This window comes from Mirounga leonina, unplaced genomic scaffold (assembly GCF_011800145.1).
Source record: "Mirounga leonina isolate KUSES-001 unplaced genomic scaffold, KU_Mleo_1.0 Mir_92, whole genome shotgun sequence".
NCBI lineage: Eukaryota > Metazoa > Chordata > Mammalia > Carnivora > Phocidae > Mirounga > Mirounga leonina.
In genome coordinates, this window is record NW_023270852.1 from 25,394,007 (window position 1) to 25,406,144 (window position 12,138).

Here is a 12,138-nt window from a genome sequence, read left to right on the forward strand (position 1 = left end):
AAAAAACTGGTTGAGAAAATCAAATAATAAACCATCAGCCAAACTGATCAGACAAAAGAAAAGAGAAGATACAAATGACAGATATCGAGAGATGTGACCTCACTACAGATGCTACAGGTTTTAAAGGCTAATAAGGAAATATTGTGAAAAATTTAAGCTAATAATTTGAGAACTTAGATGAAATGGACATTTGTTCTTGTCTTGTGAAAAACTAATTTTTTAATAAAATCTCAATATACTATATTGCTTTTATTACTCCAGAATGGCATGCTATATATACTGTACAATGAACATTTATAAATTTCAAAATAAGCTTCAAACCATTAAAAATTAAATCGGAATAAGATTATGAAATGGAAACAAAGTATTCCCATGCGCATGGACACGTTATAGTTAGCATCTTAATAAGCTGGTTTTCTCAAGCTGTCCCTGCATTTACCTCGGAAACTTTCCAGTTGGGGCATATGCTGACTTTCTTCCTCCGAATCTGAGAATCTGTTTTAATTTTCTGGTTTACTGACAGTCGACGATTTGACATTGGATAAATTCCTCGCAGCCACAGGAGTTTTGGGTGCCCTTCTGTTCACCTCGCCAATGGAAATTTCCCCCTTTACCCGGAATACCACTTTTTCTTTGATAAAGCTCAGTGATTTCCAAAACAACCTTGATAAGCACTTTTAGGATCCTCACAACTTTACACAATAATCAAGGAGAGTGTTATCCCCACCCCACCCCACCGCCCTGTTTTACAGATAAGAAGCTGTGGGGATGAGAAAAGAGGTCTTCAGAAGGTTGTTCCAAAACTTTCTCAATTGTTCTGACTTATGAAGCCAATAGCTCCCTCGCTCTCTAGTTTTTCTTTCACCACATTCACCCAAACCTGTTTTTATAAGCAGTACGTAGCAGAGCACAAGGGATCCTCAGAAAAATCTCTTGCTTACTCTTGAGGAGCTCAGATTGTGATGGGACAATTAGCCAGATCATAAAATAGCACAGAGAGCTTAAGATGCTAGGGAGAATAAAAAACCGATGGAGCATAGAAACCTCAGCTCCTTTTCGACTTCTTTTTAACCGAGCACCCGTCGTATGCCTAGGGCTGTGCAGTTTCCACATACCCCGTATGCCAACACATGAGGTAGGCTCTATTGGCCAGGAACTGAGATAATGCGTCCAAGGTAGGTTTTCAATGAAAGGAGCAGGAAATCAAAATTTCCACAGGCTCAGTCTGGAAGGCAGGGGTAGGATGTGAAGAGTACCCTCCGCGCTCGCGGAAACTGCTCAACCGCAGCCCAGCACTTCCCTCAGCTGGAAACCCCTCCGCAGGAAGTGGCGGCGGCAGGCAACCTACGTCCTGGGAGCCGAATCAGCGGCCGCGCCCCCGCCCCTGCCTGACTCGAGTCACGTGCCAGCCAAAGATGGCTGCGCTCAGGGTAGGTGAGCAAAGGTTGGAGTGAACCCCGTCGTGGTCGCCGAGACCGGGTGGAGGCACCGACTGCTGTGAGGAGAGCATAAGTTACTGGCATCCCGGAAAAAAAGGTAAATGCCCGTGTATCTGGAGAAGCACAGAGCGGTGACATGCTGTTCACCGGCAGTGTGGGAATGAGATCCTGGAAGTGGGTCGTAAGGGGGGATAGGGGAGACGGCACCTACCGTCTTTTCACTTTGCACACCAGAAAAAAAGATCTTAGATTTAAGTTAAGCCAAGAAAAAAAATAAACGTCTGCGCTTGAATTTAACCCAGGTTTTACTGCCAATATCCAGAGTGACCTTGGCCTAACTTAATTTGAGAGTCCCCACGACTCATTGTCTCATAGTTAACGTAAGCTAGCTAATGCAAAAGCCTTTTGAAATGTTTGTAGTATTTAAAGGTGGCATTATCTTGGATTAGGATTTATTATTAATGACACACAACGTCTTACTGCAGGCTGCCGTATCAAACTTTTACCGAATTAAGGGAGACTTTTAATAGCTACACCTTAGAAATAGCTAGTTCACAAAAACTAATGATGTAATGTATGGTGATTAACATAACAATAAAAAATTTTAAAAAATAGCTAGTTCACAGAACTCGGAACCTCACCAGTATGCAGAGCATGGAACAGAAAACTAGTGATAGCATTAGGCAGGACTTTCGGAGGGAATAACATTTCAGACATATACACCGTACACTTTTTATATACTGAATTTATGTGTCTCCACACACACACACCCGCCTCCAACATATACACCGTACACTTTCTCTGTGTATACTGAATTTATGTATCTCTACACACACACACCCTCCTCCAACAAAATCATTCACAGCTCCTGTAGGGCAGAGATTGTGTCTGTCATGGCACTGCAACCAAGGCCCTCAAGAAGTTTGAGTCCAGGAAACCTACATGTAAATTTCTAAGTCTAAGGATATGAAATCTCACTTAACATGCTCCCAGTGACCTCTTGTATCTAACAGGTACCCAGCAGTAAATCAGTGTTGTAAATTAATCTTGTAGCAAATAGATAACCATGAAAATCTAATTTCATAAAACCATGTTGTATTTTGCTGTTATTTCTGAACTTTAGCTTTTCTTAACGTTGCTACCCTGAAATCTTGTTTAATGAGCTAAATCTTTGGGTTAAAACTCACCATTCACCATCCCCCTACTCTGCATTCACTCTAACTAGTGCAGGGATCAAGAAACTACTGGCCTATTTGACAAAGATGTTGTGTTACCTGCAAAGCCTAAAATATTTACTATGTGGCCCTTCAGAGAAATTTTGCTTATTTCTACTTTAGGGTATACTTAAAAGTGAAATTGCTAATATGTTTCTTCTACCTACCAAATAATACCAGATTCTTTTCCAAAGTGGTTGTACCCAAAGTGGGTGCCATGTACACTTCTACCAGCAGCACACCAGAGTTTCAGTTACCCCACATTTTTGCCAGGAACTGAAATTGTCAGGTTTTAATTTAGCTAACCTACATATGGATATCTCACTGTTTTTAATTTTTTCCCTGGTTATGAGGTTAAGCATATTTTGTTTATTGGCTGTTTGCTTCCCTCTGAAAATACCTGTTCAAACCTTTTGTGAGTTTTTTTTAATGATGTGCACTTTTTACATTTTCTCGGTACTAACTGCTCCTTTGTCAGTTATATTGCAGACATTTTCTCCCACACTGGCTTCTCTTTATAGTATCTATTGATCAACACAAGTTCTTAATTTTAATTAGTTAATTTTAGTTTTATGTTCAGTGCTATTTGCAAATTAAGAAATATTTTTAAGGGTTATGAAGATATTCTGTATTTCCTAGAAGCTTTATGGGTTGTTTTTCATGTTCTGGTTTCTATTTTACTTAGAAAATATTTTTTGATATGGTATGTATGCACTGATTTTTCAGATTATGAATCAAGCTATAACTAATTTTTTAAATTAAATATTTATGATATTTAGAAAGCTTTTTATAAGTCTTTTTGTTGTTTTTCTATAGGTATCTATTATTGAAAAATATTTTAAGGCTCAAGATGGAAAATCATGAACCAAATGATACTGTCAAGGAAGACTTAATTTTCAATATCATAACCAGAAAAATTAATCAACTCCCAGAAGCAGAAAGGTAAGATCCCTTCTTAATTTAAAAATATTTTTTACCAGGTGGATTTTCATCATTGGTTCATTATCTCACATTTATTTGGTTTGAATATAAACATAGACTATCAGAAGGAAACGGAGCTCTTTTTCTTGCCTTATTGAGAAAACCTGAGACCAAGAGAGATTAACCATTTTGCTTGAAGTTGAGGTTAGAATTCATGTCTTTGGATCTAATTATATGATCATTCTCAGTTTTTCCATTTGGCTTAGAGTTTAACATTTATGCATTCATCTAAGTAACAGACCTTTAAGATGGTTTTAAATTGTCTTGTCAGTGCATTTCTATTATGTCTAACAGTCCAAGAGAGTGCTGTGTAACACACATAACTAGACAAGGAATGCCAGAGAAATGGGATCATGGCTAAAAGATCTGTATCATTAAATAGAAAAAGGCTATATGGAACCATACTGATCTTTGAGGACAACACTGAGTGAACTATAGTGCACTTCCTTAGCACGAAGACCTCTCTGACTAGGTTCCATTTAAATAGAAATTATGAGGCCAGAAAGGATTAAAAAAAAAAAGGAGCCAGCCTAGGGAGGGGGTGAAGGAATAATATCTCAGGATCTCAGGCAGAGGGGTTGGCATATGCCTAGGCCACAGGATAGCAGAGTTGATCATATCTCAGGAACCAGTGTTAGTGAAGTACAGGGAAGTAGGCATAAGGCTAAAGGACAGCAAATTATGATCCAGCTAACATTTCTAAAGAACATTCCAGTTGCTTTTGGGAAATAGATTTAAGGTAGGAGAGGGAAAAAAAAGAAGATAGTAGGAAAACTGGCATGGTAATCTTGGTGAAGTAGTGATGGTAAGGGTTTGAAGGATTTGAAATACATTTTGGAATTACAATCTTACTGTCCTGAGTAAATTCCAGTCTTGCTGCCACTTACGCTGTCAACAAGAGAGAACCTATAAACCCAGGGCAGCAGTAAGAACTTGGGAGATTTCATAAGCTGTATCCTACAGCTCTTCCCCCACCACACATACATTGTACATCCTTTTTGTTATTTTCCTGAGGTGGGTAACAGAAAAACTTTTCAAGCACAAAAAGGCGTGTGTCCATGTTTCCAGGTCAGTAAGGCAGAGCGCCAGAAAGACTGACATAAGGAATAGAGTAGATGGTCGCAGCTTTGAAGAGAAAAGAGCAGGCTGTATCACTGGTACTTTCACCAAATTAGAATGGAGAAGCAGTGGGCAAGTAAGCTAGAACAGCAAAGTAAGCTTTAGTTTGGAAGTAATAAATTGCTCTCAAACACTGGCACCTGAACAGAGCAGATGACAGTGCCTCCTTACCTTTGCCTTATTCCCTATTTTCCTCTGTTCCTATTTTCTTATCCTTGGTCTCCTAAGCTTGAATCCTCACCCCTTCTTGCATTATCATTTCATATGCTTAATAGTTACTTGAAAAGTCCTTAGGTATATGAAACTTTAATATCAAAAACCTCACTTTCTGATCTACAAAATAATTTTATGTACCATGTATTTCATTGCCACTTAAATATGATCTTATAGTTCATGTGTTTCACATTTGTGTGTCTAGTTTTAAACGTGTGTCTTGCCATTCATGAGTTTCCAGTAGTAGAGGCATTTTTTTGGAAAACTGACTTGCAAAGGAGCTGTTAGATAATAACAATTTTGTACTTACTGAATTATTAACTAAAAAATGTGACTCTAAGCCATAGGAAATTAAAATTTGGGAGACCATAAACTTTGCTATTCAGATTCTAGTAGCACTCCTTTTTATTTACATAGTTTATAAGTTTTTAAAATATTTCACATCAGTATATAACTTAATTCATATATTCAAAATAATTATATTAATATAGTAATATGTAAAAATATATATGGGCAAACTATCTACTGAGCATTTGGTTGCTGGAACTAAAATGGAGATAATATATATTTCACAAGATTGTTATGAAGATAAAAGGATTTCAGAAGAAGCGCTCAAGTTTCCCATTCCCTCAGTGCCCACAAAAATACATAGGTCTTTCACATTCATGTATTTTCTGTTGTTACTATTGGTAGGTTCTCTAGGCTCTCCTCACTTTTTAAATAATATCTTGTGTACCCTAAGTTTTTAAACTGCCTCTCTTGTACTTCCATTACCATTTTAGTAGATTTGGTGTATCTCATGCTCACGTCTTTCATCCTCCAATAATAAACTATGAAAACACTGAAGATAGAATATAATTTTTTGTGACTTCAGCATCAAGTCTGCTGCATGTAGTAGGTGCTCAGTGATTGTAAGATAGTATCACCTTATCATCTATTGTGCTAGAGAGGTAAATATTGGGTATTGTGGGCACCCAAAGGAGAGACATTCATATCAGACTCTTCAGAAGCTCTTGCCTGTTATAGTTGGGGGAAATTTTCTATACTAATATCTTTTGCAGAATCACAAAATACATTTAGCAAAATCTGAATGTATCACTCTATCCTTAAGTGTTGACCAAATTCAAAAGCCTTTAGGATAAACATCTATATGTAAATTATTTTAAAAGGTTGTTTTATGGAGCTATAAGGGATAAATGTTGTATCCTGTTATTCCTAAAGTCCTGTTAAGTCCTATAACATACACCAGAATTGTTGGACAGCTCACACAATATAGTACCTCCCCAAATTTTCTTTTTTGTCACCATTCAGGAATCTGTTTGAACATGGATCAACATATGTTGGACTTAATGCTGGTCTCTGTGGTCTAATAGCAAATAGTCTTTTTCGACGCATCCTAAATGTGACACAGGCTCGTATAGCCGCTGGCTTACCAATGGCAGTGATCCCATTTTTGACTGCGCACATATCTTACAAAGGTTTTGTAAGTTTACCTTTGAATACAGGTAAATTCTATTTCACTATCACCAGAATTTGCTTTAGTATATATTTGCACCTTATGGTAATCCTTAAATATTAACATCAGGTAACTAACTATATGCTATATCATAGTCAGTGCATGGATAATGTAAAGTGGTAGTTCATATTAGCAGTCTTCTGTACAAGTAAAATACAATATACATGGAAGTTCTAAATACTTTCCCTTACCTAACTTATCTTTCCCACAGTTCTTAAAGAAATATTTGCTAACTTTATTTTTTTAAATGATGACTGCCTTAGTTTTTAAAAAAAAATTTATAGAGAAGTCCCTCAAGAGAGAAAACACTTATGGGAAGAAGAGTCTATTTACATAGTAAATCTCTCAAAGCACTAAATGTATATAAAAGAATTATCAAATATATGGAGACTTGATTTCCTTTTGATAGTTTACCGTATGTGCAAGTGCTTTGAGTACAAGCATATGTTGGAGATATGGTTTGCCAGACTACTGCAATAAAGTGAATGAATTTTTTGGTTTCCCAGTGCATATAAAAGTTATGTTTACAATATGCTATAGCCTGTTTAAAGGGTGCAGTAGTATTATGTCTAAAAAAAACCAATGTACATACCTTAAAAATTTGCTAAAAAGTGCTAACCATCATTTGAGCTTCCATTGTGTGGTAATCACTGATAACAGATCACGGTAACAAATAATAATGAAAAAGTTTGAAATATTATGAGAATTACCAAAATGTGAGAGAGACATGAAGTGGGCAAATGCTGCTGGGAAAATGGTGCCTACAGACCTGACCAAAACAGCGTTGCCACAAACCTTTAATTAAAAAAAAAAATGTGTTATCTGTGAAGGGCAGTAAAGTACAGCACAATGAAACAGGGCATGCCTATAGATCATGAAAAATTTGATTTCACATAAAAATATTATTACTACAGATGATGGTGGGATAAAAGACAGTCCATTTAAATTCTCTTAAGTGCTGTTCCAAATTGGTTTAAACTGGATGAGTATTTTGCTTGAATCCCCATGATCAGTGTAGAAAGAATTTTTATGATCTAGGGAAACCTACCACCCAGTCAGTTGAACAGAGTAAAACATGTTATTAACTTAGCTTTCTATTTTTAATATAGCTTACACTAACTTGGAAATGAATAAAGAATTTTATAAAAATAGTCACTATATAATGTAAAAACACAAGACGAAGTAAAAATTATTTTTTAAAAATTCCCACGGGTTGAAAGTTTTCGACAGAAGAGTATTAGCTCAGGTTTGCCAGTACAAGTGCAGAAAGATAAAAGCAGTACAAACAGATTAAAAATCCTCTAGCAGTTACTCCTGGCTATTTTAGGTTATCTGTACTATAATTATACCTTCTAACATGCCTTATAGATTTGCATTTGCTGCCTAAAAGTTGAGTATCTCTGACACCTTTAAGACGTTGCGTTCTTTAAAATCATGTTTGCATGACTATCATGACCTTCATTTTCAGAACTGATTTATTTCCTAGGTGATTTGAATTGTGAAACCTGTACCATAACACGGGGTGGACTAGTTGGTCTCGTTTTTGGTGCTCTGTACCCTGTTATCTTGGCTATACCTGTGAATGGTGGCCTAGCAGCCAGGTAAGATTGTTTTCTCATATAATCAATGGAAAACTTCAATATATAAATAATTACCTAGAAAATGCACAAATTAAAATAGATACATTTTCTGCCTTTAAGGGAATGTTAGTTTTTTAATATAAAAGACTTTGGGGCGCCTGGGTGGCTCAGTCGGTTAAGCGTCTGCCTTCGGCTCAGGTCATGATCCCAGAGTCCTGGGATCGAGCCCCACATCGGGCTCCCTGCTCCGCGGGAAGCCTGCTTCTCCCTTCTCCCACTCCCCCTGCTTGTGTTCCCTCTCTCACTGTGTCTCTCTCTGTCAAATAAAATCTTTAAAAAAAATAAAAAAATAAGTTAGACTTTTTTTCTTATAAGTAATACTACTTCTCAAGAATTTGAAAACAGTTCTAGAAATTGATCCCATCATATTTCTTGCATGTGTAGTTCAGGTTCTTTACTTAATTTGTGTACTGAATGCCAACCACAAAGCTACAAACAGTACTATGCCTAACATGATAGCTAATTATATGCTCAGTCTTAAGAGTTTGAGCAATTCCACTAAAGGAAAATTCCATCACAAAATGGTTGGCTATAAACCAGTATAATGCAGTTATTTTCTTTCTTTAAGATTTTATTTATTTATTTGAGATAGAGAGTGAGAGCAAGAGCATGAGCTGGGAGACAGAGGGAGAGGGAGAAGCAGGCTACCCACTGAGCAGGGAACCCGATGTGGGGCTCAATCTCAGGACCCTCGGATCATGACCTGAGCCAAAGGCAGACGCTTAACCAACTGAGCCACTCAGGCACCCCAATTCAGTTATTTTCTGATAGAACTCTTATATCAAGCAATCTAAGCTGTATGGGCCTTCAGAGGTAAAGTGGAGAAAGGGACAAAAGAAAACAAAAGTACAGTTTTAAGGACCAATAGACATCAAAGAGAATAACTGAATTAACTTAATCTTTACCTAAACTACTTTTATCCTAAGACTTCTAGGATTAATATATATTGTACAAAGGTTTGCCATTTGATACAACTATCTTTTCTAAAGAACTGTCTCAATGTTTTCTTACAGATATGAGTCAGCCCCACTGCCAGAGAAAGGAAACATCTTAACTTACTGGACTAGAATTTCTAAGCCTGTCTTTAGAAAGATGTTATTTCCCATTTTGCTCCAGACTATGTTTGCAGCATACCTTGGATCTAGACAATATAAGCTAATTATAAAGGCCCTTCAGTTACCTGAACCTGGCCTAGAAATTCAGTGACTGTTAAACAAATGTGTACACAAAAATAAAATTGTAATGTATGAGTAAGTGTCTAGTGTATGAATAAACGTAGACTTTTAATCATATGAGGTACAATTCTGGGACCTATAACATAAGGCTACACAGGGCAGCAAAGGCTGAATACTAATAAGGTAGTATTCTTAACTTAAACAAAATCCTTAAACTTAATCCTTAAACAAAAGCTTAACTTCTCTAGTTTGCCCTATATTCTCTTCTACTTTGCTTGCTCCACTCCTTTACATTAAACCATATTTTAGTCAGTAACCGGAAAAATAACCATACAGCAGTTTTTACTGAAGACCTCATAAAGAATCCAAGCAGGAATGAAAATGGGAGGTGGGGATGAGGATTAGTTCACTACAGCAAATGTTCACTTCATTTTCCCAATTCACTGTTCCCATAGGTATTACTAATCCATAGAAATTTAGGACATATTTAACAACCTTCCTCACAGAGGAATCAATTCCAGCAGTCTAAAAGATGATAGTCTCAGCTAGAGCCCATATATTGACTGATACAGTGATACAATGATATAGTTACCTACTTCTAGAGTCCTCTTACTTGTTTGTCTTTGGAAAGCTATATTCTTGGAAGATTGAGGCAAATTCTACCTTTGAAGCTTCCGTTTAGTGTGGGATAGTTCTTTGGGATCACATACCTAGGCCTCTTCTTTTCAGCTTGATGTTAAGCAAGTTAACCTCTTTTCTCTGGTTCTCAGTTTCTTCATCAGTAACCTAACTCAGTAGGGTATTACATAATATATGGAAGTTGACTAACACAGCACCTGACATAAATGGTAGCACTTAAATGGTAGTTATACTGTTCCTATTGTTCCTGGTTTTGTTTTCTAAAATAGCCTAGTTTAATATTCCTCATTTCCTAAAACATATCATTTAAATTTTTATTTATTTGACAGAGAAAGAGCGAGAGAGGGAACACAAGCAGAGGGAGTGGGAGAAGGAGAAGCAGGCCTCCCGCGGAGCATGGAGCCCGATGCAGGGCTCCATCCCAGGACTCTGGGATCATGACCTGAGCCGAAGGCAGATGCTTAACGACTGAGCCACCCAGGCGCCCCCAGATCATTTAAATTTTTGAAGTGACCTTTTGTGTTCCCCTTCGTAAAACTTTTCATCTCAGTTCTTCAAACCAGTCTTACGTGACAGCATCTAAATCAGCATTGTCCAACAGAACTTTGTGTAATGATGGAAATGTTTTATACATGATTGACAATGTTAGCTACTAGCCATATGTGGCTACTGCACATCTGAAATGTAACTAGTCCCAACTGGATACATGAATTTAAAATTAATTTAAATTTTTTAGCCACATGTGGCTAATGGCTACAGTGTTGGACAATATAGATCTAGACCAATACTTTCTTATGAAATAAGCCAGTCATACCAAATACAGTAAGTACCATCCCAGATCATATTCACAAGCATCTTAATTATCCCTTTCAGATATAGTGACATATTTGTTAAATAATCTTATGCTACTTAATTATATGAAAGGAGAATTTAGCCTGTCACCTAGAAAAGGCAGCCTCGTGAGTGAGACAGGCCTTCAGGGTCTCCAAAGAGAAAGCAGTCCAGCTAAAGATTTTAAAATTCAAATGAAATTAACAAAATACGTTTTAAATTTTTCAGAAAGCGAAACTGATGTTCAACAAGTGCCTTGAAATGTATTCCCTAGCAAACTTATATATGAAATGATCCCAATTATGAGGCAAAAGAATCTATATTTTGCCATGAATATTCTCTGGGTTACAGAATTAGGGGTGATTTTTCTTTTTGTTTTGATTTCTTTCTGAATTTTCTGCTTTCTATAATGAATATACTCTCTGACCCAAAATTACACACTTCTATCTACATTCTATCATTTTTATTTAAAGGAGAGTTCTACTTATCACAGCAGAGAAGAAAATGAATTAGAAGTAGCTCCTAACTTCAAAAATAAACCCAAATTACTCAATTAGACTCCTTAAAAAAAGAATGGTGCTATCAACTTGGGATAATTCAAAAGCCACTGATATAACTAAATTGGTAATTCAGTACAAATTGTTTTCTTATCCTGACACATTCTAGCATAATACCTTCTATAAATAGAAGAGTTTGCAATGGTTTCTGTAACCAAGAAGAATTCCTTTCAAGAATCTGTCCTCTACCACGTATTTTTTAAATTATCTTTTCAATTAGTAAAAATGGGCAACGTAAGCAGAAGACCGTATTATTTTACATCTATTGCTACAAGTCTACAAAAATTTTTGGTTGGGGGCAGATAAATACATGTAAACTTGCTGTGATCTGTGTTACAATTTAGGGAACAGTCATTTGTAGCTAAGACCAAAAGAACACTGCCTCAGTCAGGAAGGCAGTTTTTAATAGTTCAGTCATACTAAACTATTTAAATCCGTCTTTTACAATTTACCTGGTGTAGTTATCTGGCTTTAAGAAAGAGGACTCATTATATTATACTTCAGATATTAATTTGTAAACCCCAAACAAAAGAACCTTAAAAGCCAGAGAGGTCTAGGAAATTGACCTCCATGGGTATACAGCAAAGATGCAAAATTCAAAGGCAGTGTAAAGAAAACTTGGGCCACCAATAAAAATCAAACCTATGCATATTAACACAACTACACAATTTTTCAAAACACCATTACAGACTACATTTTTAAATTAGATTAAAAATTAAGCAGAATAATTTTCAACAAAAATTATTTTGGGTCAACAAAACTACAAAAATTATTGAAGTCAACTGTAAACTGGTTTCCTTTTAAAAAGTGGGGA

At 36.4% G+C, this 12,138-nt stretch overlaps 1 protein-coding gene across 1 annotated transcript; it reads left to right on the top strand.

Moving 5' to 3' along the window:
* Nucleotides 1–1,402: 1,402 nt before the first annotated feature.
* On the top strand, nt 1,403–9,372 carry TMEM126A (transmembrane protein 126A). Its single transcript, XM_034995529.1, has 5 exons — nt 1,403–1,536; nt 3,470–3,595; nt 6,278–6,471; nt 7,969–8,083; nt 9,136–9,372. The coding sequence occupies exons 2-5, from the start codon at nt 3,504–3,506 to the stop codon at nt 9,326–9,328; spliced, it is 594 nt and encodes a 197-aa protein (XP_034851420.1). The 5' UTR covers nt 1,403–1,536; nt 3,470–3,503; the 3' UTR covers nt 9,329–9,372.
* Nucleotides 9,373–12,138: the final 2,766 nt, after the last annotated feature.

Excerpts from the sequence above, each read along its gene's own strand:
- TMEM126A (XM_034995529.1), top strand. The coding sequence starts at position 3,504 with ATGGAAAATCATGAACCAAATGATACTGTCAAGGAAGACTTAATTTTC. Across the intron at positions 6,472-7,968 it reads AAGTTTACCTTTGAATACAG|GTGATTTGAATTGTGAAACC; the intron begins GTAAATTCTATT and ends TTTATTTCCTAG. Across the intron at positions 8,084-9,135 it reads AATGGTGGCCTAGCAGCCAG|ATATGAGTCAGCCCCACTGC; the intron begins GTAAGATTGTTT and ends GTTTTCTTACAG.